The following is a 24579-nucleotide window of genomic DNA, read 5'->3' as shown; positions in this document are numbered from 1 at the left end:
CAAGTTACATCCAGTTTGTAGATAAGACTGTGCTTTTTAGAAGACATTCAAGACTTGTTTAGCAGCTATAATCTCTGAGAGATTAACAAAGTCTAAGATATGCTTACTTTAAATAAGCACATTCTGCTATTCTTTCATCCAAGATAACTTACATATTAATGTAAACTTAATGTAAACTCCCTTCTTAAGGGAGCCAAAAACAAAAACATGCAATTTTATTTCATTTACCATTGTTCTAGTACAGGCCTGAAATTAAATGGTACATTCAATAATAAATAAGCAGCACGTTTTTAACATAAGCAAAAGCTCTTCAAAAATATTTGTTCATTTATGACGAATGAAAAGCTCTAGTGATTATGACTGGGGTTTTTTAATGTAATTGAAAATTTGATTAATAAAATCAGTCATATATACAATAATATAAGAGAAACTGGAAAAAACTCCCAATCAAAATAGCTAACATATAATATCTAAGATCATTTGAAAGACCTGCTAAATTTATCCTTGGTGTAATTCCATACTGTTCTCCATGACATTCCTGTACAAGAGAAATAAAGTCTTTCTTCAAAAGAAAACATAGCAAATGTACACATGATGTGTATATATACAGATACATAGAAAATACCCATTTAAATGCCACAAGCTAAGGAGAAAAATGCACTCCTCTGGCCAGTGTCAGAGTCAGTCCAGAATCAATATCCAGAGAAATCCCACAGATGAGGTTTGCAAGAAGTAAAACAAAGAATATGAGAATAAACAGAGAGGAAAGAGATTACATAGGTGACAGAAAGCAAAGGGATTTGAGATAGTCCATAATCAATTACTTCATCAATTTCTAGAGTTAAAACCAAATTTTACATATTGGTTACTTCAACTGCTAAATGCAATACTTTCAACAGATGCTGAACTCCACAGAAATCGCCTGTGCAGAGCTACTATTTAATGCTGGTGCACTATTTCAGCAGAAGGCAAAAGTCTAACACTGTTCTCCATGTGAGATGAGCTGAGCTGTTCAGAGCATGGTGCTAATAATACCAAACTTGTGGGTTTAACTCCTGTATGGGCCTCTCCCTTAAGAAGTGGAATTGATGATCCTGGTGGGTCCCTTTCAACTCAGAATATTCTGTGATCTGTGTTTGTTTGACTGTATTTAAGCTACTTGTATGGTACTTCCCCTCATCATATATAGAAAGCTTTTATTTTTTCTTACCAACTGAATACTTGTTCTGTAGTCACTGAATACTTGAGGGAAAAAAATAATTGCCTGATATGACACATGGCCTCTACTTTTGTATTTACATGTGGAATATTAATGAGTCAAAGGCTGAAATACATAAAAAAATTTAAAACAGCTTATAAGTCTCTGTACAGCTCACCAGAAAAATAAGAGAGACAGTGCACCATCATAATATCCAAATTCTGAAAACCTGTACAAACCAAATCACAGCAAATTAATAATAATCTACATAAGAAAATGATTGCAAAACACATGTTTAAGTTACAAAATACACTTGCACAAAAGTAGAGGTGTCTAACAGACATGCCTTGTTTTTGGTTGGTGGTGGTTTTTTAAATGAGGAAGTGCAGTCACATTTTAATAGAATTTGGCATGTATTACACACAAGGAAGAATCTGGAGCTTACCTGACAGCCTTCATTAGCTTCAAGTACTTTCAAGATTTAAGAGCTAGCACATGACTCCTCCGACTGTAGCTGTGCAAAAACTTTTTTTTTGGTGCTCAAAATCATGCAAAAGCACTTGCATAAATTAAATTCCTCAATTGTCTCTCAGAGATAAGAAAAGTGAACTACCTTTTTTTTCTACTTTTTCCTTCTTTTTCTTTTCTTCACCTTCACCTTTAATTTGATCTTTGGAACCAGAAGATGCTGTAACTGCCGTAGGTTGTGGAACATCTTCTGAAAATGAAGCTGTTGAAAGGGCTGCACCAGGAGGAACTGCAACCTGCTTTACTAAAATCAAAACCACAAAAGTTAGGGGTAGTACCAGAACTTTGACACTGACATTTTTAAGTCTACAACATAAATGAAAAAGCAGAGAGAAATGAAAATTTTGCTTAATACTCTAATTCCCAACTGCTGAGGAGTGAACCACCTTACAAAACATGTTTCAGAACTCAATCTATATATGATCATCATGATCAATTAAAAAAAAAGTGTTTGACTACACATTTTTTAAATGTGAGAAAGTGCTAAATACAAGAAAATATATAAGTCAACAATAGCTTTTTTTATATTTCAATATCTACTTATTTCTTCTACCAATTCCCTATTTCCCACTTGTTTAGTTTCAGTTTATAGCTACTATCTCCTGTCATACTGGAGACTATTCTATAAATTAGTTATAATTTAAAATCACTTTTATAGTGTATTCAGGTCATGCCTTAACTCTTATGATTAACTTAAGAAACTGAGCCTGAATAAAACAAAATTACCTGCAGTCCTAACATGATCTGCTGATTTCTCATTTCCCTTCCCTTCCCTAAATTTTCCACATCACCTTCAACAGCTCTTTTTAAACTGCTGATACAGAATTCTGGACATTGCACTATCAATCTTACCAAATGAAAGTGTAAGAATCACCTCTCTTCTACATTCTGCTCTTCAAGAATCTCCTCAAGGCTTTTAACCCAATAACTGCACTGGGCAAGCATCATCAGTGCACTATACAGTATCATCAAGGCTCCCTTTCCCAAGAAAGGATAGATGAGATGATCTGAAGTTCCTTTCAATCCAGGCAGTTTTACCATTAATGAGTGATAAATCCTTCTGGTGTCACCATTATAGAATTCTCCATTCTGCACTTCAGATATTTACTAACTTTCCTGAAGAAAGTTATTTGATGCCTTTGTTAGTTGATGCCTGTCCTCTTCAACACAGAACTGATTTGCACAAATTATATTCTTATAAACAACTTTCTGAAATAATTTGAATATAAGATTTGTTGTACCAACAATCGCTTGCTAGCTGGGGAAAGTCTGTTTCTCAGGTTTTTGAAAAAATATCTTGTGATATTTTTGATCTTCTGTGTCCATCTAATTTCTGTGCTCAACTACTTAGTCCTTTCAAAGCTAAAAAACATCTATTTCCTGTGAAAGAAAAGATCTGAATTTAGTCCTAATACCATATAGATGAACTAGCTAACTAAAGGAAGATGCACATCAAGCATTTCCTTTGCCATCTTGGACCAATATATCCTGAGACCTCTCTCAAGCACAACTGATTCTGTGAAATATCCTACACTTGTCAAGAACTGCTGCAGACTAACAGACAACAGAAAAATATAGCTAATGGTTTGGTTAAGTACATGAAAAGGCTTCGTTGGTGTCCAAAGGAGAAAAAGAATTCTCAGTATTCACAACATGTTTATCTTTTTGAAGACTGAATTTGCTTTTATATCAGTAGAACATTCAGTACAGTTAAATGCTATCATCGAGATACACTGGATACTATCTTAAACAATCTACAATACTGATAGCATGAATTAATAGCAATAACTGTTGAGGCAATAATTTTAAAAGACAACATAGTGTATCTGAAACACTTGAGATCTGGGGTTTATTTTCTCTTTTTTTTTTTAATATAAGTATATAATGATGGTACAAGCAGAATAGAACTACACAGAGAAGAGCAAAGAAAGAAGAAGTCTGGGGAAAGGCGGGTCTAAAGCATGGAATCATAAATTCAGAACACATTGTTTCTAAACTTACATTACCACAGCTTTCCTAGTAAGTCCCTGTTTGCACCATGGCTTGATTTTTCCATAGTGATTTTACAGTCATGCTAGTTAAAATACTCAAAGCAGCAAGAAGAGTTACTCTTCTTGAACAACATTCATCAATTCTACAGCATTACAAGGAGTCATTGTCATCAGTGAGCTTATGGCTTATTACAAAAGACACTGAACAAAAAAATACAAAGAACTAGTCCCATGTCTGATTAAGTTTAGTATATGGATCTGTCAGGCCTGCAGCTTATTAAAATGTTGGAATCAAGTAACTTGTCACAGGCATGGAACCAGGGAAAATCCAGAATTTGTACGAAATACCACAGCATCACATACAGAATGATTAAAATCAAGAAGAATTAAGATAATTTTGTACTAACTACATCTATGTTGTATGAGAATAGCACTTTTTTTCCCCACCTCCATTTCGAATTTCAGCCTGAATCAGCTCCTGTTTCAGCCCTTCAATTTCTTTCTTCAGTTTAGCATTTTCTACACGGAGCTTCTTCTCTTCTCGGAGAGATGCTTGCAAGACTAGAGCAGACACATTTAAAAAGCCAGGTTTGAGGAACTAGCATTCATCACTTTGGACAAAGAGGTTTGTTTTTAATGGAAAGTGAAACATGGTGAGCCAAACAGCACAGAAATGAAAACTTTCAAGGAGTATATAATCAGAAATACTTAGGAATTATTTTCTTTATTATTGAAATAGCCATTCTTACAATACTTATATAATCAAATTGTTTTTCAATATACTATCTTCTCAGTCCCCTAAACAGAATCACAAGAAAAAAAAAGAAACCTACAGAAAAATTTTGACAATGTCTGAAATACCAAGCATCTTTATTCACTGATACAGTTAAGTACAAAATATCAAAGTTAAGTACAAAATACCAAAGTTGAAGGTATGACACTCTTGAGAGAATGCCATAGCTGTGAAAAAACAGTAATAAATTCAGGATAAGACATAGTCTCGCATTCTTTCCAACTTCCTTACTCCCTTCAAATGGAATAATGTCCTATCATATTTCCATAATTTGTGTATTAATTCTTCCTCATCCATACCTCTCCTATTTCAGAATAAGCAGCTTAAAAAAAACCCAAAAACATACCAAACCAAAGCCCCCAGAAACCACAGGACAGTGAAGTGGTGCTACTATTACAAGGTCTGGCACCACGAAATATTCTCAATTTCTCCTATGTGCTTTTACTGTTAGCCATCTGGTTAATAGGTTTAGCATAAGATAGGTAAATCCTTACTGGCTTTTTCCTTGAGCAGGGCAACTTGTTGCTTGAGGTACTCAATAACTTGGTCGGCCTCTGCACCCTTCTGCTCCAGTCTGTTCAGCACTGCATTGTTGGCTGCCATCTTTACCAGAAAACGGGATAAAAACCTAGACAAAACCAGCCTAAAATTAATGACTTCTTAATCCAATAACACTATTATCTCTTACCATGTCAAGCAGTTCTCAAACCAGTTCCTGAATAAGAAAATTTGCTAAGTGAAAAGCTGGGCTCCCACCTCCTAACACAAAGCCCAAACAAAAAGCAATGTTAAACAGAATCTGATGTTTGACAGCTGCTTTCAAGCATTTTGGAAGAAAAGCTATTTTTCTTCCCAGCAGCAGAAAACATATTCCTCCTTCATGAAAGAGAAAAAAAAAAAATCCACCTTCTCAGAAAGAAAGGTGTGAATACATAGTGGGGAGCAGGAGGTACATGGAAGGAAATAAAAGGGAAAAGATTGGACCGGAAAACACTGTATCCTGGGCTTAACTAAAAAAAAAAAAAAAAAAAATATATATATATATATATATATATATATATATATATATATATATATATATATATATAATGTATATCAAATGCTATTGAGACTAAGAAAATGGTTCACCCCACAAAAATTTCCAAACTTTAAAAATAAATTTATTCAGAATATACTGAATACTTCATACATTGTGCTTGTGCATATAATAAGAATTTACTGTTGTTTTACTTTTAGTACTCATAATTCACAAGTATTTTTACTTATCTCATATAAAAACAACTTTTACTATAGGTTTACATCTTCAGAGTTATTTTAGGACCAATTTTGATTGTTTGATTTTGCACCCACTGAAACGGAAGGGCCAGCACACAGATAACAAAGAAGCAGGGAACACAAAAGACCAGCAAAGAGCATAAATAAATGCTGTCTAACATTCTTTTACGAAATTCACCATTTACTAATGTTTCACTAATGTTCCAAAAAGTAGCATTGCCTTGTGTACAGCCTTTATTTTTTGAAACCTACCAAATCTGGCCTGCCTATCTTCCTTCTCAGCAACTTTTGTGTCTAAACACAAGAGCACAAATAGTAGCAACAGAATGATGAAAAGCATTTACAATCATTCATATCTGCAGCAGACTGTATCTAAATGAGGAAAGAATCTGTACTAACAGCTGCCTCATCTGTAAATCAAGAAAACTGGAAACAGGTGGGAAGAAAAGATCTTTACATGTAATGTGATTTAATTCCTGTGAGGTGATTTAATTCCTGTGAATCTGTCCATAAATTGCAACAAATGAAAGAATTGGTAAGAAAATGGCAATCCAGGTACATGTATTGGCTCCTAAACTTTATCAAAATCTAAAAATGCCTTTTCTCATATCAAACTGGCAGTAAACTTCTTATTTTATTCTAAGACTATTGTAACAGTATGATCTGGTTTTAACATACAAATATTCCCCGTTGAAATTTGCAACTGAAGTCATGCTGAAGACAAGAGAGATTAGAAATAACTGAAACGTGAACAGCTACAATCACACTTATGCCAGGATTAACATACTGCCTCTGGTGCACTGTAAAAATCAACACACATTTTATTTCTGATCTCATGTTATAAATAACTCAAATCTCCACAGGAATATATTTAGTAATACTTTTAATATAGTAAAAAAACCCAGAAAACTAACTACAATTATTCAGGAATAGTGTATTTAAAATGAATAGTACTTAAAAGTATTTAAAAGTTCCTAAAGTAAAATTCACAAAGCCAGAGAGAGGCATAATAATCTGATGATGCATGGGGTATCTTGCAAATGGGATGCCTGAACCAACATCCTGCCTTCTTTGCAATGCAATACAATCACAGTCTGTTTTACACACACTGTTTCACTTAAAGATGTGAGAGTATTATGGCAATCACACCTTCCACTCATCCACAATAGATTTTTCTTTCAAAAGAAAAAAACTCTCTTGGAGGAAAGAGCAGAAAAATCTTTCCAGGACAACTAAATTAATTTTTATATTTAAATTAATGTCTGCTAACAAGAAAATGATTTTGTTTTCATGGGCAGACTGAAAATAGAGTTTCAAAAAGGAAAACAGTGATTCCAATAAGCTACTAATTGAGATGTCAAATGGAAACAGACATAAAACTATTATGGCACAACACAGCATAAAACAAAGCCTGGGATATTACTGTCTGCATACCAGTAAGATTTCTTGCAAGCTACAAATTCTCTTAGGGGAACACAATACTAACAGTGGAAACTTCGCCAACAAAAACAGAAATGCTACTAAAACTTCAAAGTGAATAGAATTGGTACATTTTATAGATTTTAGCCAAGTTGGCTAATGAACTGAAGATCTGGAAATGAAGTTACATGATTACAATTTTCCCACTTGTCAAATAAATTTGTGTAAAGCTAGTATTGTAACAATAACACAAAGGAATAGGTATTTCCGATGCGAATGTAAAAGGCAACAGGCTGAAGGGGAACTGCTGTAGGAACAAGCACAGGAACCCATACAGCAGAGTGATAAAACTGTATCCAAAAAGGGCACATTAAGAAAAAAAAGATCCACCCTTTATTAAAAAATACAAAATACATTAAAAATATGAGAACTGCAATCAAAGGTTACAGTCAATTTTCTTTTTAAAAATTTTTTAACCTTTATGCTCTTTTCTTTGCCCTCCACTATCCTGTCAGCCTAACACAAAAAAAAATCTAAAACAAACAACTCTTATTGGATACACAAATGAAAAACTGGAAAGAAAACCAGAAATAATATAGCTTAAAAACCAGATCATAGCTCATTGCAGATACATTCTGACCTGCTTAAGAGAAAATGTACCAAAGAGCAACTGAAAACAAAGTCACTTCATCCAGCTGCCTAATGAGCTCTTTCCCTTGTTTTGAAAAACAGGTATGCTGTAGTTACATTCAGACATCGTGGAAAAGTCCTCCTGAAGTTACCTGCTTGCTTAGCTAAAGGGAAACTGTTTTATCTCAGACCTCCAGGGACTGCCATGTTACTTGCAAGATACTCAGAACCACTCCAAAACCCACTTCCTCTACTCAGTGGAACTGAATCTTGAAATAAAAGGCTCAAGCTATACAGTTATTCATTACATTACATATCAACACATGAGAGCTGTTTATTTACCTGCTGGTTAAGATAGTTGCCCATCTTTTTTTAAATGAAAGCAATGCCTGCTGATGTCTTTGAAGTAGCTACAGTAACCTCACAGGAGAAAACAGATATTATCCCACTTTGTTGCTCAAAAACAAGTAGTGTAGAAGTGTCCCCAAAGTGGCAAACTATAATAAATCAAGACTTCTCATACAGTACAAATTACCTCCAAATTTTACCATGTTTTACAAGTACTTTATCAACATCGGCCCCAACCTTAGAACATACCCAAATCAAACACTGAACACACAAAAGAAGCTAAAAACATAAACCTGGTTATGGCTTTCTCTTCAATATTGTCTATTGCTAAAATCAAGAAAAAGCCAAAATCCCCATAAAATTTATGACAAAATTAAAACCATCGAAAATTAGTTTTGGAATCTATCCATAGTACAAACATGGAACCAATTACTTTCTGCTATTGGAAAAGCATCCATTAAACAGAAAAAACCAAAACAACAAGCAAAATAAAAAGCAACACCTGAAATTGAAAAAAAAAAAAATGGCTCCTAAAGCCTAAAACAATTAGCTCTGAGCACTCCTTTTTCCACCTGGAAGTTTTAAAAAGCTCAGCTGTTTGAAGCTCCCAGCTTTTTCTTGCAATGCTTTGCTAATATCAACACACAAACTAAGATTACAACTGCAGGAGATTCAACCACAAGGGCCTCCTCCTCTTCTCTTCCTCTCCCATGTACACGTTAATTCCTTCACAGTAAGAGGGTAAACTTTAACAGCCCACCACACCTGGACATCATCCTCCTCTGCATGGAGCTTTGCTCTCACCCACTGTTGCTCTTTGCTTGCCATGGAGAGACCAGGTATTCCTACATCAAAACTAATTCTATTAATCTTTAACAAAGAGCAGGTAACAACCACACAATGGCCCCGGTGGCATTCTCTGTGAGGCATATGTTTATGGTATGTTAATGAGTGGCTGCCAATCAAGACCTAAGATTTCATTTTCTCAGAAGAGGAAAAAAAATAAAGACCTGAAAAAAGACATGTTGGTTTTTCAATTTTGATGTTATGTTCAAATTAAACAGAACCAGTGGCTTATTCTAAATGTTATCAAAACCACAAAGGTAATTTCTCTCAAAAGTACTTAATGTTAATTACTCTTCCTAAGCTTTTGGTCTTAAATCCTAAGCAGATCTCAAATTAAACTCTTTTCTTCCTTTGCTGGATTGTGGCCAACTTGTATAGCAAAGTATTCTACTTTCTAAAAGACCAAGTACCAACAATCACTTTGTTTCTGCAAGAAGTGTGTTCAAAGCCTTCTATCTGAGCACCTTTTCTTGAGTATAGACCTTTCTGGCAGACAATCTTACAAAAACCCATAAACATAATAGAATGTGCCAGCTGTTTGCCAGATTCTGCTATCCTGTGCTTTGTACTTCTATGAACTGTGAGGATACAGTGAACCAGATTTGAGAATCTCACATCACACCTTTTTATTCTGCAAGGTAAGGAACAACAGCAGATCAAAACAGAAGAAAGCAGACCGGAAGCATGTTTTCTTTGGCTGAACTAAAGTATCACTGCAACCAGGCAACTGTTTGTAACTCATTCCACCTTTTCTCATCCTGGAGAATAGAGATCCAGGCTTTATAAATCAATTTCTTCTTAAAGGTTTCAAACTTCTAATAAAATATTCTAGGCCTGATGCTATCAGCATCTTTGGCTTAGAATACCTGATTTGATGATTTCATGCTTTTGGTAAAAAAACTTAAGGTCTAGTTTTCAAACCTCTGAAAATCTAAACTATATAAAAAAACCAAACCAAAACACAGGAGAGCTACTAATTAGTTTTGAGATCAAATCTTAGTTTTGTCTTGATCATCTCCATGCTTCACTTTGAGTAATACAAAGAAAATCAGCAGCAGTTCCCCATTAGTCTTAGAGCAGCAATGGCCTGAAACACTTTGTAACAAATTTTCAATTAAACAGTTCTGTTACTAAGACATTTTGGAAACCCATATATCCCTTCTCAGGAAATGAATTTCCAAAAGATTATATGATTCCAAAATTCAACAGACAGAAAATAATCAGATTTATTTACTGGAAATGCAGGTTTTCCACAGTTTTATGTGTGGAAAAATATAACTCCTTAATAAAAAATTCCTCAATTAAAAAATATAATTCCTCAATCAAAAAAAGGTAAAATATGGAACTGTTCACAAATAGTTTCAAAAATGTACCTTTTAAACCCATATACAAATAGGCAAAGGTATCAATAATGAACAATATAATGCTGAGAAAGAAAACAGAAGAATTTTAAGTATCAGGGACTTCTGCATTGCAGTACTATCAAACCCATAATTTCTTTCCTATAATGGAGCAAAAAAAGACATAGTGCACTGCCATTGGTTTGGCATTGGCCAAATTGCCAGTGCACTCACTAGAATTATTTACTCATTTCCTGCTGTGAGATAGGATTAGGAGGAAGGCAAAACAGGCTCAAACTTTAAAGGGTAAAAAGAAAAATTACTAGAAATTATAAGAAAAAATAATAAGAATAAAACTTTAACCGCACTTCTCCTCCCCCCATAACTTTTTTCTTTCACACTGACAACATACAGAAACAAATCAGTCAGTTCACCATTTCTAAAAATAGTCTTTCACCAGTTTACGTAGGAGAGGAGACTTCTCTTCAGTCTATGAAGGTTTCTCCACAAGGAACAGTTTTCTCCTGGCCTCGATGTCACAGTGATCAGTCGCCCAGGAGAATGGAAATGGGATCTGTATAAAAATCCCTTCCACGACTAACAGTTTTCCCAAATCATTACTGAGGACCATGTCAACTTATGGGCACACTTTAAGGGTTATAACAGTTCAAACAAAATCTCTCTTCATCTTTGAAAACAGAGGTCTTTCTTCTCCTTCCCTGTGGGGCAGCAGGGATCTTCATCTCTCCTCTTTATTCAAACTTCTCATAAGATCACAGCCACTTCAACATCTGCTTACTTTAGCCCAAATGCCTCTGCTCATGTCTACAGCTGGAACATCTCATCCACTCCATAATGCATTCCATAAAGAGTCTGATATAGCAATCATATCTTCTTCATAGTCCTTACATAGGACTTCAGCCCAAGAGTGAGGCATCTCCATCAATCCCTTCAATCTGGGACCTGACTTCACTGACCTTGGTGAATTCATGTTGTTTTTCTGCATGTCTATCACTTTCCTTTTCTTTTACTCAGGAGATAGAACAAAGTGTCTGCCAGTGTCATTCTGGGCAGTGAAAAAGTTAGTATCTTGCCCGGGCCTGTGATCTCTCAGTGGTTTAGTAAGTTGTCAGTTCTCAAAACCAATCACTGATCGTCAGACATACAGGAAACTCCAGCTGCTCCTCTCACAAAAAAAAACCAAACACTAAAGTGGGCTGTCTTTAGTGTACCAGCACATGCACTAACAAGCACACTTGAGGAATGCACATATCAGTGAAGTTTTAACTATCAGCTCATCTCTCTTTCAGAATTAAGTCTATTGCTAGCTCTGTACAGGAAGATTCACACAACTAAAAATACAATCTAAAGCCTTAAGCAAGTATGTGTAAGTATTCAAAGTGTAAATGCTCACCCAGGTCTTTCTCCACATACAGCAAAGGAGACCTATCAACACATTTTTGGCAGAACAATGACAAACACTTGAAAAACAACAGCAAAATTAAGAAAAAAAATACCCTGCCAAACAAAAAACTCACAAAATTAAACGACCCCCACAAAACATACAAACAAAAATCACCCCCAAAGGAAACAAAACCCACAAAAAATTAAAAAGGTTAAAAAAAAAAAATTAACAAAATAAACAAAACAAAACAACCCCTAAATCCTCAACTCCAAACCACAATTGGTTTGTTTTTTGGTTTTTTTTTTCAAAATTTGACCAGTATTGGTAGAGTGCAGTATAAAAAGTCAAAACCTAAAAATTATCAAATGAATCATCATGGAACCTGATTTCTGACTCTCAGTACCAGACCAGTGATTCCCTGCCAGGTACTAGAGATTTGGGCACTACTACACTGGTATTTAAAACAAACAAACAAAAAAGTAATGGTCTTTGTAATATGAACAAAATGAAATTACAAATGTTAATGTTAAAAAATGTTAAATGTTAAAATGTTAATACCATGTTACAAAGTATGGCAGCACAGCTTTAGAGATTCATAATTGCAGAAAGACATCAGATCTCGTGTCTTCCTTTCTCCCCAAACTGTGATTGCTCCAACTGAGGCTTTAAACAGTCAAACAACCCATTTCTGCTTTTTTTTTCCTTTAGCTCTTAAATACAATTTATTATGTATTCCCTGTCCATAAGCCTCCATGTTGTCAGTATTGAAAGGAATTTGCCAAACAACAAATTAATAGGCAAAGTTGCACATTTTTGCTGTATGCTTTTTCAACTCACATCTTTGGCACTGACAAAGTCAGAATAACTGCTTTGCAGATTTTCAAACACCTAAAATGTCTAACACAGTCCATCCAAGTAGGAATGTCAGCTCTGTGGAATGATATGCTGGCTCTGGAGACTACAGTCTAACCCTTCTGGCTGCCAGATAAATCAGGCTCAAACCCAGCTGCAGACAGGTCCTTTTAGTAGTCCTAAGAGCCTACCCCTCCCCATTTTAAAGTGCTGTAAATAGTAAAAACACAGAAAACTGAACTTTTTCATATTGAAAAACACTGCAGCATGGAAGAGATTTTTTAAACATACGATGGAACATCACACAACAAAAGGCCCATCCACTGTTACCAATTTTGAGGCAACAGAAATTACTTAGTAATGACTATTTTTAAATGTGAAGACAAGTCTGCCTTGAAAGAGAATGATGCACCAAAGTTACAAGCAAATTGTAGCATTATGAGACAGGCAAAAACCAAATCTATGAGAAACAATAAATGAGGGAGTAAGGCATACATTAAAACATATAGGGTAGAAGCTTGAAATTGACTGTCCTAATTTTCACTAAAACAGATGTCTTGGATTGATACGGTAGAGATCATTAGAACAGTCAGAAGTAAAAATCATTTTAGTATTTAGTTCAATTTGCATTTCAAGACTGTAGTTGATGCCACATTGTATTAATTAACTGCATCATACCTTAACATGCTACAGCTGCACCACTCAACAGGTTAAGAATACTTGCATCCCTAATGTAAAATTGTGCTAAAAGTCTATTCAGGGAGAAGTTTCTACTAATGCTTGCCTCAGTCCAATTCCGAATCAACTTTGTGTTCTTTCCCACCTCTGAGAAGACACTCCAAGGACTAAACAAAGCAGAGACATGATCACCCTTAAGGAGTTCTGTCCAGGTTAAGACAGCAGTCAAGCATTTGGATGTGGTCTGCAACAAAATTTACACTTTAATTTATTAACCTGAGCACTCTGCCCAGTAATTCAACAGCCAAGGATGGCTCACAACACAGCTCAAGGAAAGCAATTTCTTTGCGCCGCTTGACTGAAGTCTCACCAGGTTCCACACCCACTGCATCTGCCAGGTCCCTGCAAGTGCCCTAGAGATTCATCTGGCTGTGCTTTGTAGTGCAGGCTGCAGTTTAAGTAGCAGCTCATATGCCAAAACAGTTGGACAGCCTTATGTATTTTTCAACAATGTTTATCTTTGAATCCCACAGCATTAATATTTTATTAATGCTATCAAAATCTTTCAGTAAATGATCACCACATGCACAAGAAATTCCCACAATAAATCCCATCGTGGAAAGGATGCAACACCCACAACACACTGCCTTCACTTCTATGACTGTAATCACCAATTTTCAAACCCAAAATACATCCAGGTCTTTGGAACAGAAAGTTCACATCAAAAACTGAAAAGGGCTTTTGTTCATTTTGTTTTTCTTTTGTTGGGTTTTTTGTGGTTACATATAGATGTGTGTGCACAAACAAATAAATAAATATATGTTAAAAAGTATTTGCTATTCATGTCTCAAAGTATCCTCATAAAACTTCCCTGACAGGTGATGAACTTTATAATTACAGACACACATATATGCCTATAAATTCAGAAACTTAAGAGGACTCAGCTACATCTGGACAAGCCTGCAAGGTCAGCATATACCACAGGAACTCAAAGAATCTGTACTGTGGTTCACCCTCTAGGGTTTTACTGGGAAAGTAAAGTGAAAGCTTTAGATTACCGTTGTAACTACAGAGTAAACGACTCGTAAATCAGAGAGAAAAATCAGAACTGCACTGAAATCTACCTGTTAATGCCAAGTAGAACAGTTTCTTAGTCATTTTATTGATTTTTGCAACTTTATCCTAAAAACAGTGAATATTAACACTACCTCCTTAGAACAAGTACAGCAGTTACAGAAAGGAAAAGAAAGGAAGAACTGTTTACACTCTCTTCCTCAGAGAAGTCTCAGTTGAGAACGAAGATACATTTTTAAAATATCTCTCAAAATCTGGTATTTTTCTGTAGAGTCTGTCACAGCAATAAGGATAAAAATCCTTGTCAAAAACTCTAGCTGCTAAGAAGACACTCCAAAAATATTTTTCCCTTAGAAACTTGATGTTTGGAAATATAATTAAACAATGTATTTCATGTCTGCACATTAGTCAGCAAAGTAATGGTATTGGTTAGGTAGTTCACAGGAACATTGATCCCCCTGCTCCAATTTAGCTCCTAATGCCCTTAGTATCTGAAACCTGCCTGCTAGTTATCTTACATACTCCAAGTGTGTTAAAAAAGAATATTGAAATGTACTACTTTTACATTAATATCAGCTTTTCTACACATAAAAGTAGTATCTTGTAGCACAGCTAAAGAAAAACAAATTTAACCATTCAATTAAAACAAGTGTTCAGGTTAAAAATAACCATTATTTACTCACAAAAGCACAGAGCAGACCTCATGCAGATGTATTTCGAAAGAATCAGTGTCCTCTAACTTTAGACACATTAGTAGCTGCTGGTATTTACTGAAGCAGAAAGTTTAGGCATTTTATACAGGCGAAATAAAACCTGAAGAAAAAACTGAAAACATGCATGTTTGGGTGCATGTCTGTATTTAATCAATGCAAGAATAATGGCAAACATCTTTTAATAGGGAGCAACAAAGCTGTCAAACAAAATTTTCAGGGTAAGAGCTGTCCTTGATGAACTTTGAGCCTGGAGCTGCAGCACCTTATTTACACAGAAAAAAACCCATCCCCCACACATCACAAAGAATTGTACTTTCCAATGCTGAATTTACTCACATACATGAATAGGATGATATTTTAATGTAAACCGATAAAGATACTAACTAACCCTGTGCAGAGAAAATTATTTATTCAGCTATGGAATGAAAAGTCTAAATTAACGTTTGTATCTAAAGTGGGCTGACAACTAATCCTCAGAAGCCAGAAGCCATGTGCCATCAGTACCTAATATTCTTTGAAGTTGTATTCAGTGAGAAGCACTTGGCGTTCACAACTTTTAAAACTTCTAGGATGGAAATTATCTCCCCTCTTTTAATGCTGAACTATGCAGCAGGAAAAAAAAAAATCACAAAAGCAAACAAACCCCCTGCACACTCATCTTGGATTTTGAGAGGGCTGATGTCAGCTAGTCTCTGACAGAAGACTACTCCAAGCAGCTTTTGGGGAATAGCCATTTTTCATTTATGGATTAAAACTATACAAGCAAAAGAAGTTTTAAGACAAGTTAGCTAAATTCTAAATTTGCTGTGTTCCAAATTCTTCTTTTAAAAATCCAGGAATTTTTAAAGTTATTTTCAATTGACATATGTTGGTTCAACATCTTCAAAAGTGGTAATTTGCAGTTAAGTTTGCAAAGTAAAATGCAAAGGAAAAGACGTGTGTGCTGAGTTCTTATCACGAGAATTATTTTATAGAGGGTCACTTGGATGTGAAATTACTTACACACTGTGATGCAGCAAGGGTAACTGAACCCCTAAGAAAAGATTAATTTCCCTGGAGTACAATTTAGTGTCATATCCTAGTTGGCAACAGTGACTTCCTTAGTGTGTGACTGTTACCAATTACTAGAGCCCTTGACACAGAATGTTTCAAACCTTACAGAGTAGGACTAACAGATGTGTTCACAGTTGTGAACTTAGGGCCTTGCCTCCGGAGCAGCTGCCAGTAAGCCAAATGCAATGCCTCTCACATGCCATGCACCAGCCCCTGCACTCATGGGGGAACAGCAGCCCCCAGGTGCCCCAGACAAATGAGCTGCTGAAATGATCTGCCCACTTATCTTGAGAGTCTGAAATAAGATGCCACTACAAAGCTGTATATTAAACTGTAACTGAGAAACACTCTGGGATAGAAATCAGATCCAATAGCCATGGATAGTTTCTGAGAGAGGGTCCTGAAGTCACAGATCAAGCTTTACACTATTAATTTGTACTCAGCTATGTTGGGAAAGCTCCTGATGAGAAGGAAATGGATATATAAGTCTTCTATAATAGGTAGTTTTATGCCAAAAGATTGAAGCAAATGACCTTAAGAAGACATGTGCTAACTTGAGGCAATTTTTGATGATGTTTAATACATTATCAGCTGCCAGGAATTCAATTTTCCCCTAATCCAGAATAGAATCACTGTCAGCATTTCAGAATTCTGAGGAAAGAATGAGTTCTACATGAATTTTTTCTAACAGATGATGATTAAATACAGTACATGATGCTTTCTAATATTAATGCTAGTTTAATCTTGCCTCTCTACAGTTCTGGAAGTCAAAGAACAGTTTCTAGACTGTTAATTTATATTAAGTGTCATAAGAACTCAAGAACTGACAACGGTGAGGCACTGGTTGAGGTTGCCTAGAGATTGCATCATCAGCAACTGTACCCTAGAAAGAACAGGAATCTGGCATACTGAACTTTGTAATCAAGACTGACAGCGATTGTCAAGCCTAAAACCAGTTATAATTGCCCAGAAATTCTAACAATACTGAACTTAAAAGCATTTGCTAGAAGCACAGACCATGCTCAGGCAAGGAAGTTTTCCTATTTAAATGTAAACATGAATGTTTGGAAAGTTTCAGAATACTCAAATGGACATGGTGACAATCTCAAAACACCTGGAGCCACCACACTGCACAAAGCAAACTAGCACAATTTACTATGCACAAAAAACCACTTTCTCTTGTTCCATCCATCAAGTCTATTCTTCTGACTGGAACCACAGGGACTGTATTTTCAGGAGAAAAATGTGTCCTTGCAATATCTTTCACGCTTGTTGCGGACTTCACCATTAGAAAACTTTATGGCTCAGAAAGCATAAAGGCAAGTAACGACTCAATCAACTAACACACTACACCACAAAAACTGCAGAGAACAACTTCTCACCTGGGAGTCTATTGTCCTGCCACACCTGTCCGCTCCAGTTCAAAGAACAAAAAAAGTTCAAACTTTTAATTGCTCTAGAAAGCAAGTGTGAGGGACACAGGGTGGAATAAGGGAGAAGCAAATTAGGAAAGGCCTGACCAGTCACATTTTATTACAGGCAAATTGCCTCAGCTGCTCAAGAGGCTGCCCAAGCAATACTCATGTTGAACTCATATATACTCAAGACCCCCTACAACTGGCACAGAGATTTGCCTTTGTTCAGATTCCCCTTTCCTGTCTCTCAACTTTTTCAAGACACTTCAAAGAAGATCAAAAAGCTTGAAAGAAGTGCAGTTGTTTAGTCTACAGAAGAGAAGATAAATTGGAGACCTGGTCCTGTTCTTCAAAGACAAAGCAAGTTGGTACGAGAATGGGACTAAACTGTTCACCAGGTCTGATGCAGACATGAAAAAGAAAGCAAGATTTAAGTTTTGGAAAACTTTCAAGTAAGAGTAATAGACTGAACAGGCTGCCTTTGGAGGCTGTGGAATATCCATCACTGGAAGGTTTTAAAAACAGGCTAGGCAAACATCTGTCAGAAGTGATTAAGTTACAGTAGACGAGAAGATCTTTTGCTCCTCTTCTGCTAAGGTCTTTTTGTTACACCCAGTGTTACAAACCCAATCACGTTTCTGTCTTTTACATGTCTGTGTTTTATTTAGCTTTAAAAACCATGCAGCAAAACCTGCCCTTCTGTGATATTTCCACATATTCAAGTGTGTTTATTTGGGACAAAATAATAGACATCAAAGATTTATTAAGTGTGAAAGCAGGATAAAAAAAAATCACCAGTGAAGTAAAATACCAATGTATTAAATTTACACTCACTCTGAATAAACTGACCTCTAACATTATAATGCAGACAGCACTGCATTTTTTTGTCCTCCAAGAGAAAAATTGTTCAACTGATGACTTACTGATCTGCAGTCATTTTAAGATTTTCCTTAAACGATATTTTTTTTTTAAAGAAAGCATTTTCCCCAAGCACAAAAAAAAAAAAAATTAAATATCAAAAAATATTAATAAAAAAAGCAGAAGGCTGCTTTAAGAGTATCCAAATCTTTTTAAAACTATATTAAATATTAAATAATACGGCTTCTATCACATTGGAGGAAAAAAAAGCCATCAGAGACCTTTTTCCTGTCCCTGCTGTTTAATGTAACCATGGAAATGAAAAATAAACATTGATTTCCCCTCACCCCCAGCATGACAGGAAATCTTAACAATGGAAACATTTCTCGGTAAAGGTAAGAACCATTCAGGTAACTGTTCAGAAGAACACATGGAATTTCTGGGGGTCTCTGCTGGACTGACATCATATAACTCATGCCACTCATTCCAAAGCTGTTTTGCTTTGCTGACATCTAATGTTCATATCAGCTACCCTCTGGGCTGACTCCTCATTTTTTTCTATGTTGGCTAGCATTTGACCTTCTTTTGGTTTTAGGTAACACTCCCTTTAGAAGAGACAAACATGAATTAATAGCTGTGACATAAAGCAATCAGATCATAATCAGAAAAGTTAAAAAATATTATGGTCAATACCAGATTTGTCTTTCTGCACATCTGACCAATCCTTCTAATGACAACTGTTTTATGTTATTTTTATTATATAGGTATTTCCCATGTATGTTCATGGGGACTTGCAAAGTATGTGAAATTTATAGGCACACAAGAACCCAATTCTTCTTTTCATTCTTGGTGTAGACAGGTCTTGGATAACATTTCTCTCTTATTTTGCATCTCAGTATGTGTTTTTTCTTGTCAATTCAAAATCTGCCCTTCAGTCTGATGTCAAGCTTTTTCAGAGTAACAAGACACCCGTAAAATTATTTATTCTACTTTAATAGGAAAATGTCAGGGAAGCTGAGAAACTGATAGGATTAAGAAAAATCCATAGACTGTTTAGCTCCCCATTGAGAAAGAGGTCTTAGGTTAACTTGCCACTATTAAGTTCATACTAAATTAGAGTTACAACAATATCAAAGCTATATCATCATATCTTTGTGTGTTAAACTTATTTTTCAAATTGTTTTTCTACTCATTATAAGAAACATCAAGTCTTCAAGGCTGTAGGCAACTGCAGCCCTATTATTCCAACCTGATGGACTCTTTTAAGACTTGCACAAATTCTTTTAGCAAATATCCTTTTTCTTTTGGTACTATTTTCTCCATGCAATCCACTGCTTTCAGTCTGGAGAATGAGAATGCATTTCCTGCTCTATTCACATTTAAAGGTGTAAAAGAAACAAAGACATCTACAGAGGTGTATGGCAAATATTCATATAGCTACAAGAGGAAAGAGATGTTCCAGAGCACAAATTTGCTGAACACAATTTTAAGCATAATTTCTGCCTTCAACATCTTGCACCTTCAGGATTCAGTGCTGCTAAAACATCAAAGCAACTAAGGTTTTTTTTGCTTAAAGTTCTCACAAGTCAAAATTACTGCAACAAGAATATATTGTTAACAAGTGACAGGGTGGAGAGAATATATGATGATGAAGTTGTATAGATAAGCAAAGATGCTTGAGGCTGCCTAAAAACATACGACACTCCCTCTCTGCTAAAATAAAGTAAAAAACCCCCAAAACTAAAACACCCACTTTACTGACCATTTGCCAAAATTCTTTTTGTTACTCATTTCTAAGGCCTTATACCTTTTAGCAACAACCAGTATTTAAAACTCAGGTTTAAGACTTTGGTTTTGCTTAATTTTATAGAATTCGGGCTTCCTTTCCAACAGGTCTGCCAAAGGATGCAATAAAATTTAAACATAACTGGAGGATAATATAAGTGAATGGTAAGGGGATTCCAAACCAGGAGGCTGTATTTAATCCCTGCTGCCTCACCTTACTGCTGATTTCATGTAAGTATCCTGAATTCCAGAACTATTTGTGAAAACCAATGACTACACTTAAATGAAATAAAAAAAACCTCTGAGTTAAAGAAACAGAAAGAGCAAGAAATGCAAGTACTTCTCAGTTTGCAACAGTGTTCCCTTTATTTTGCCAGCTGCTAAACCCAGCTCAAAACCACTTATTGATGAGCCTCAGGTATATACAGTCCTGATATATATTGATTTAATACCGATAAATACTTAATATATACAGTGCTTCAGGAATGTTGCCACATGCTGGGGGGGCTGTGGATTGGCAACATAACCATAAGCTCATTCCTGTCGATCCAATGCACACATTCCTGCACAGAACAAGTGCTATAGGTTAAACATTGTATCTCTGCTGAGATGGACCAAATACTGGGTTATACTCTATTCTTCACTCAAGGCTATGCAAAAGTATAACGAACGTTATACAATTAACCAAAACTGAGGCAACATCAATGTTTCCTTTAGTAAAAGCAATTGTCAGTGGAAACTCCGCGCGTGTATTTTCCAGGCTAATGCAACATCTTCCTGAACAGCCCACCACCCTACGCCGCTTCCAAACCCCTCATTCCAGGGCCAGGACCACAACCGCTTTGAAAAGAACCACTTCACGTGCGGCCGCGCCCTGCGCGCAAAGCGCGGGATCTGAATTTGCACCGCCGCCCTACAGCTGGAGCGCACGCCGAGCTCTGCCATAAAACCCCTGGTATGAACTGAACCACGGCCGTAACGCCGCTTCCTGCGGCTCGCGGCTCTGATCCTGCTCCTCACAAGGGCACGACCACCGCCACGGGGCGCCCCCGCCCCACCCGACCCAAGCTGCGCTGGCGGCTCGCAGGGAGTCAGCGGGAGCAAATGAGCGGGGCCCCGCCCGGCTGCCACCCACCCCAGGGAGCTCGGCCCGGCAGGCCCGCGGGGCAGCCCCAGGGCACCCACGGCGCCGCTCCCCAGCGGCTGGAGGCAGCACCGAGGCGAGGCCCGGCGGGGCACTGGAGCGCGGAGAGGGGCACCGAGAGCGCGGTGAGGGCAGAGCCCGGCGGGCCGAGCCCGCGGCCCCGCCGCGACACTCACATGAACCGAGAGGAGCCGCCGCCGCTGCCCGCCCAGGGAAGAAGGACCCGCTCCCGAGGCTGCCCAGCGAGCGCCTGACGTTTGCAAGCAGGCGCCCGGGAAAGCCTCGCTTCCCCCCAGCAAGCACAGGGCTTGGGAGCAGCGGAAGAACACGCACACACACGAGAACAAGGGTGTTAAACTCTCTTTTTGGTTTATGTTGTTTTTTTTTTTTGTTTTTTAAATAACCCTAAAAAAAAAAAAAAAAAGGAAGCTCAGGCACTGTGCTGGTCGCCCCTAAGGCCCTATAGCGAGCTGCTGGCGGAGAGGAGTGACGTCACTGTGGCGGGGCGGGGCCGTGCGCGGCGGGGCGGCGGCGCTCGCGCAGGTACCACCGGAGCTTTGCCTTTGCTCTTTCCCGTTCCTTTGCCTGTCCCTCCATCCTTATCCTCACCCGCAAACCCTTCCGCCATCCTGCTCCTCGTTCCCATCCCTGTTGCCCCTTTCCCATCTCCTTACTCCTTCCCCATGCCCTTTCCCATTCCCACCCTCTTCCACCATCCCCTCTCCTTCCCCAGGGAGTCTCTGGCCAGCGAGTCTGTAGCAGCTCAGGGATGATCAGGGTGCCCTGTGAGTCATTTAGAGACCCGGGTAAAAGGGGTTTCTCTTGTGCCAGGTTTAGTTCCTGAACAGACGTGTGTTGGATAAATCAAATGTTGACAAACCCCATTTTAGGTCTTTATGAGGACGCTAATGCAGCAGAATTCAACTTTTCTTCAAAACGTATTCTGCATTTAAATAAACTTTGTGAAATCACTCAGTTTCAGGGTTTTTTGTAAGTAGTGACACTAGTTAGAACTGTATGTTCCATTTCAGTTATTTTATCAAATTTATAATTCTTATAGTTGTAGCAGGAATATTTTAAGACTTAAGAACCAAGTTATTTTGTGAAAGAATTTCTTCCTATGAAATAGCCCACTTTGTTTAACATACTGTGATTTAATGAAAAAATATAAGTATGGGATGTTTAGGCTGCCTCCTCTCCTGGAATTGCTCTCAATTGCTTTAAAAGTAATTTAATAGCAGTACAGTTATGTTTTAATTCAGAAAAGCTGCTTTCACTAGGTAAAGGATATTTACTCCTGAGTACTCAGGAGTCATTTAACTAAGTAGCCATTCCAAGTTACTAGTGGGGCTATTTGCCATTATTTCTGCAGGTGGATGCTTTAGGAACTTATAGATATGTTTCACTGGATGGACTCATTCAGGTTTGTCTCTTTGAATGTGCAATATTTGCTTCTGAGAATCAGATTTATTACATTTTGGCTTTTTTTTCCCTAAGTGCCCCTTAATCACCTTAGCACTGCTGAAGTGAAGAAGTTGTAAATGATGGTTCTAGAAAAGCCTGACTTCTGAAGAAAAAAACCATTTGTTCTCTGAGAGCAGTAGATATTCTGAGGACCAAATAAATTGTTCAGTTGATGGAATTATACTTTGTATTTTGTTTCTCATTTTTGGACATCAAAAAGCTGCCTAGTGGAAGATTTTCAGAATAATCCTCATCTGAATATTGAACAGGAATTTCTGAAGGTAGTTGTTGGGTAATTTTTCTGATTTTTCTGAGAATGTTGGTGATTGTGTTTGTGTACTGTAAAGGTTTCTAAGAGGGTTTGGATAAGGTAGGGAGCTAGGGAAGGTTTTTCAGAGGTGGGATGCAACAAATCCATTTCTGGACATGTTTCACAGATGTGATAGACTGTCTCTTGTATATGGAATAATTGTTGCTTTGGAAACACTGACTTGGTAATTTTAGATAACTCTAGTAAGATGAGTCTTTGCTTCCTCTTCTATCCTTGCTGCTTTGGATTGTCAGAATTGAATTTCCAGAATTCAGTCCCAAAATTGAATTTACGTTAAATGGTTCTGGAGACAGTTTAAAATAACAAACCTTTCTTCTTCTCTTCCTGTTTTTATTTCAAAGTGACAGGGAAGTTGTATAGAATATAATTAATTCCTTCAAACCATAAAATTAATGCATTATGTGTCTTTTCTGTGTAGTAAAAGTGAGTTTGAGTTGTAAAATTGTGTGCATTGAAATAAAGTCAATGTGTAGCACTCTTCTGTGTTTATAGTTCTGCCAGACTTTGATGTGGAGTTAAAACAGAAACCGAAAACAAACAAACCTCCTCAGTGTAAAAGATAGTAAGAGAAGTGCTTTCTTCAGATGAACTTTTAAAATATCTATAACTGTTTTTTTGAATTTAGAGATGTCAGTAAGTTACTAGAGAAATGTTGAGATTGAAAAACATTTGTTAAAAAAACCCCTTTCATTTATGCTGTAACATGTGTCCCTTTCTGAAGGTGGCAGGAGGCTTAAGTTTGGGGTTACTTATTTGATTTTTCAATTCAATCTCTGGAGTTTATGTAAATTGAGGATTAAGGAGAGATCAGGATTTGACTGTGAAGGTAGCAATTGACAGAACTGGGTGCTTTCTGTCATCAGAGAAAACTTCTTTCATTGCTTTCATGGATTCTCTGTAATTAACTCTGTAGTAAGAGAGCATGTTTTATTGCAAACCTTTTAAAATTCTTTATTGATTCCACTAGGTAGGTGACAGGAAAGGTTGTTTGCTTATTTCATGTCTTGCTTTTTGCCCATTTGGTTTCCAGCCAAAGGAGGTGAGTGATAAGTGTGCAGTTGCCTACCTGAACACATTGCAGGTGCTGTAATTTCTCATTGTAAGCCAAGTGATCTAGAGTGCAAGGAAAGTTTAATCACTTGTTTATTGAATTGATGGTATTTAACAATTCTTTTTATTAAACTTCCTTTCTAAGTGTCAGCTGAATGCAGCTACAATGTATTAGAGAAGTAGTATCTAATAATATATTTCTACAGTAAAAATGAGAACATTTAGCCTCTGTAAATATATTGTACACTACATATTTACCTTCTTAGAGACATAATGCATCTTGCTGCTAGGCATAATCTTACTCCCCTCCACTGTGATCAAAATAACTTGGTTTTCTTTTATTTTAGAACAAGCATTAGAGGACCATTGTGCCAAGCAAGATGATTATT

At 36.9% G+C, this 24579-nt stretch overlaps 2 protein-coding genes across 3 annotated transcripts in view; one reads left to right on the top strand and one right to left on the bottom strand.

Moving 5' to 3' along the window:
• AIMP1 (aminoacyl tRNA synthetase complex interacting multifunctional protein 1) overlaps positions 1 to 21591 on the bottom strand; it is a 32553-nt gene extending 10962 nt beyond the window's left edge. The window contains exons 1-4 of one of the 2 annotated variants that reach the window (XM_056489147.1): positions 21522 to 21591; positions 5005 to 5138; positions 4165 to 4278; positions 1812 to 1970 (exon numbers count right to left, since the gene is read on the bottom strand). In XM_056489147.1, the coding sequence (XP_056345122.1) occupies positions 1812 to 1970; positions 4165 to 4278; positions 5005 to 5138; positions 21522 to 21523 (409 nt within the window). In that variant the 5' untranslated portion in view covers positions 21524 to 21591. Of the gene's footprint in view, positions 1 to 1811; positions 1971 to 4164; positions 4279 to 5004; positions 5139 to 21336 lie in introns of both variants that reach the window. The other variant, XM_056489148.1, reaches the window with a different exon arrangement.
• Positions 21592 to 21797: 206 nt separating this feature from the next.
• The window catches only part of TBCK (TBC1 domain containing kinase), an 87745-nt gene continuing 84963 nt past the window's right edge, over positions 21798 to 24579 (top strand). Inside the window, exon 1 of the mRNA XM_056489146.1 lies at positions 21798 to 21888. The gene's annotated coding sequence lies outside the window, so the exon portion shown is untranslated. The remainder of the gene's footprint in view (positions 21889 to 24579) is intronic.

Source organism: Oenanthe melanoleuca, chromosome 4 (genome assembly GCF_029582105.1).
Source record: "Oenanthe melanoleuca isolate GR-GAL-2019-014 chromosome 4, OMel1.0, whole genome shotgun sequence".
Classification (NCBI taxonomy): domain Eukaryota; kingdom Metazoa; phylum Chordata; class Aves; order Passeriformes; family Muscicapidae; genus Oenanthe; species Oenanthe melanoleuca.
This window is presented reverse-complemented; position numbering and strand designations above follow the sequence as displayed.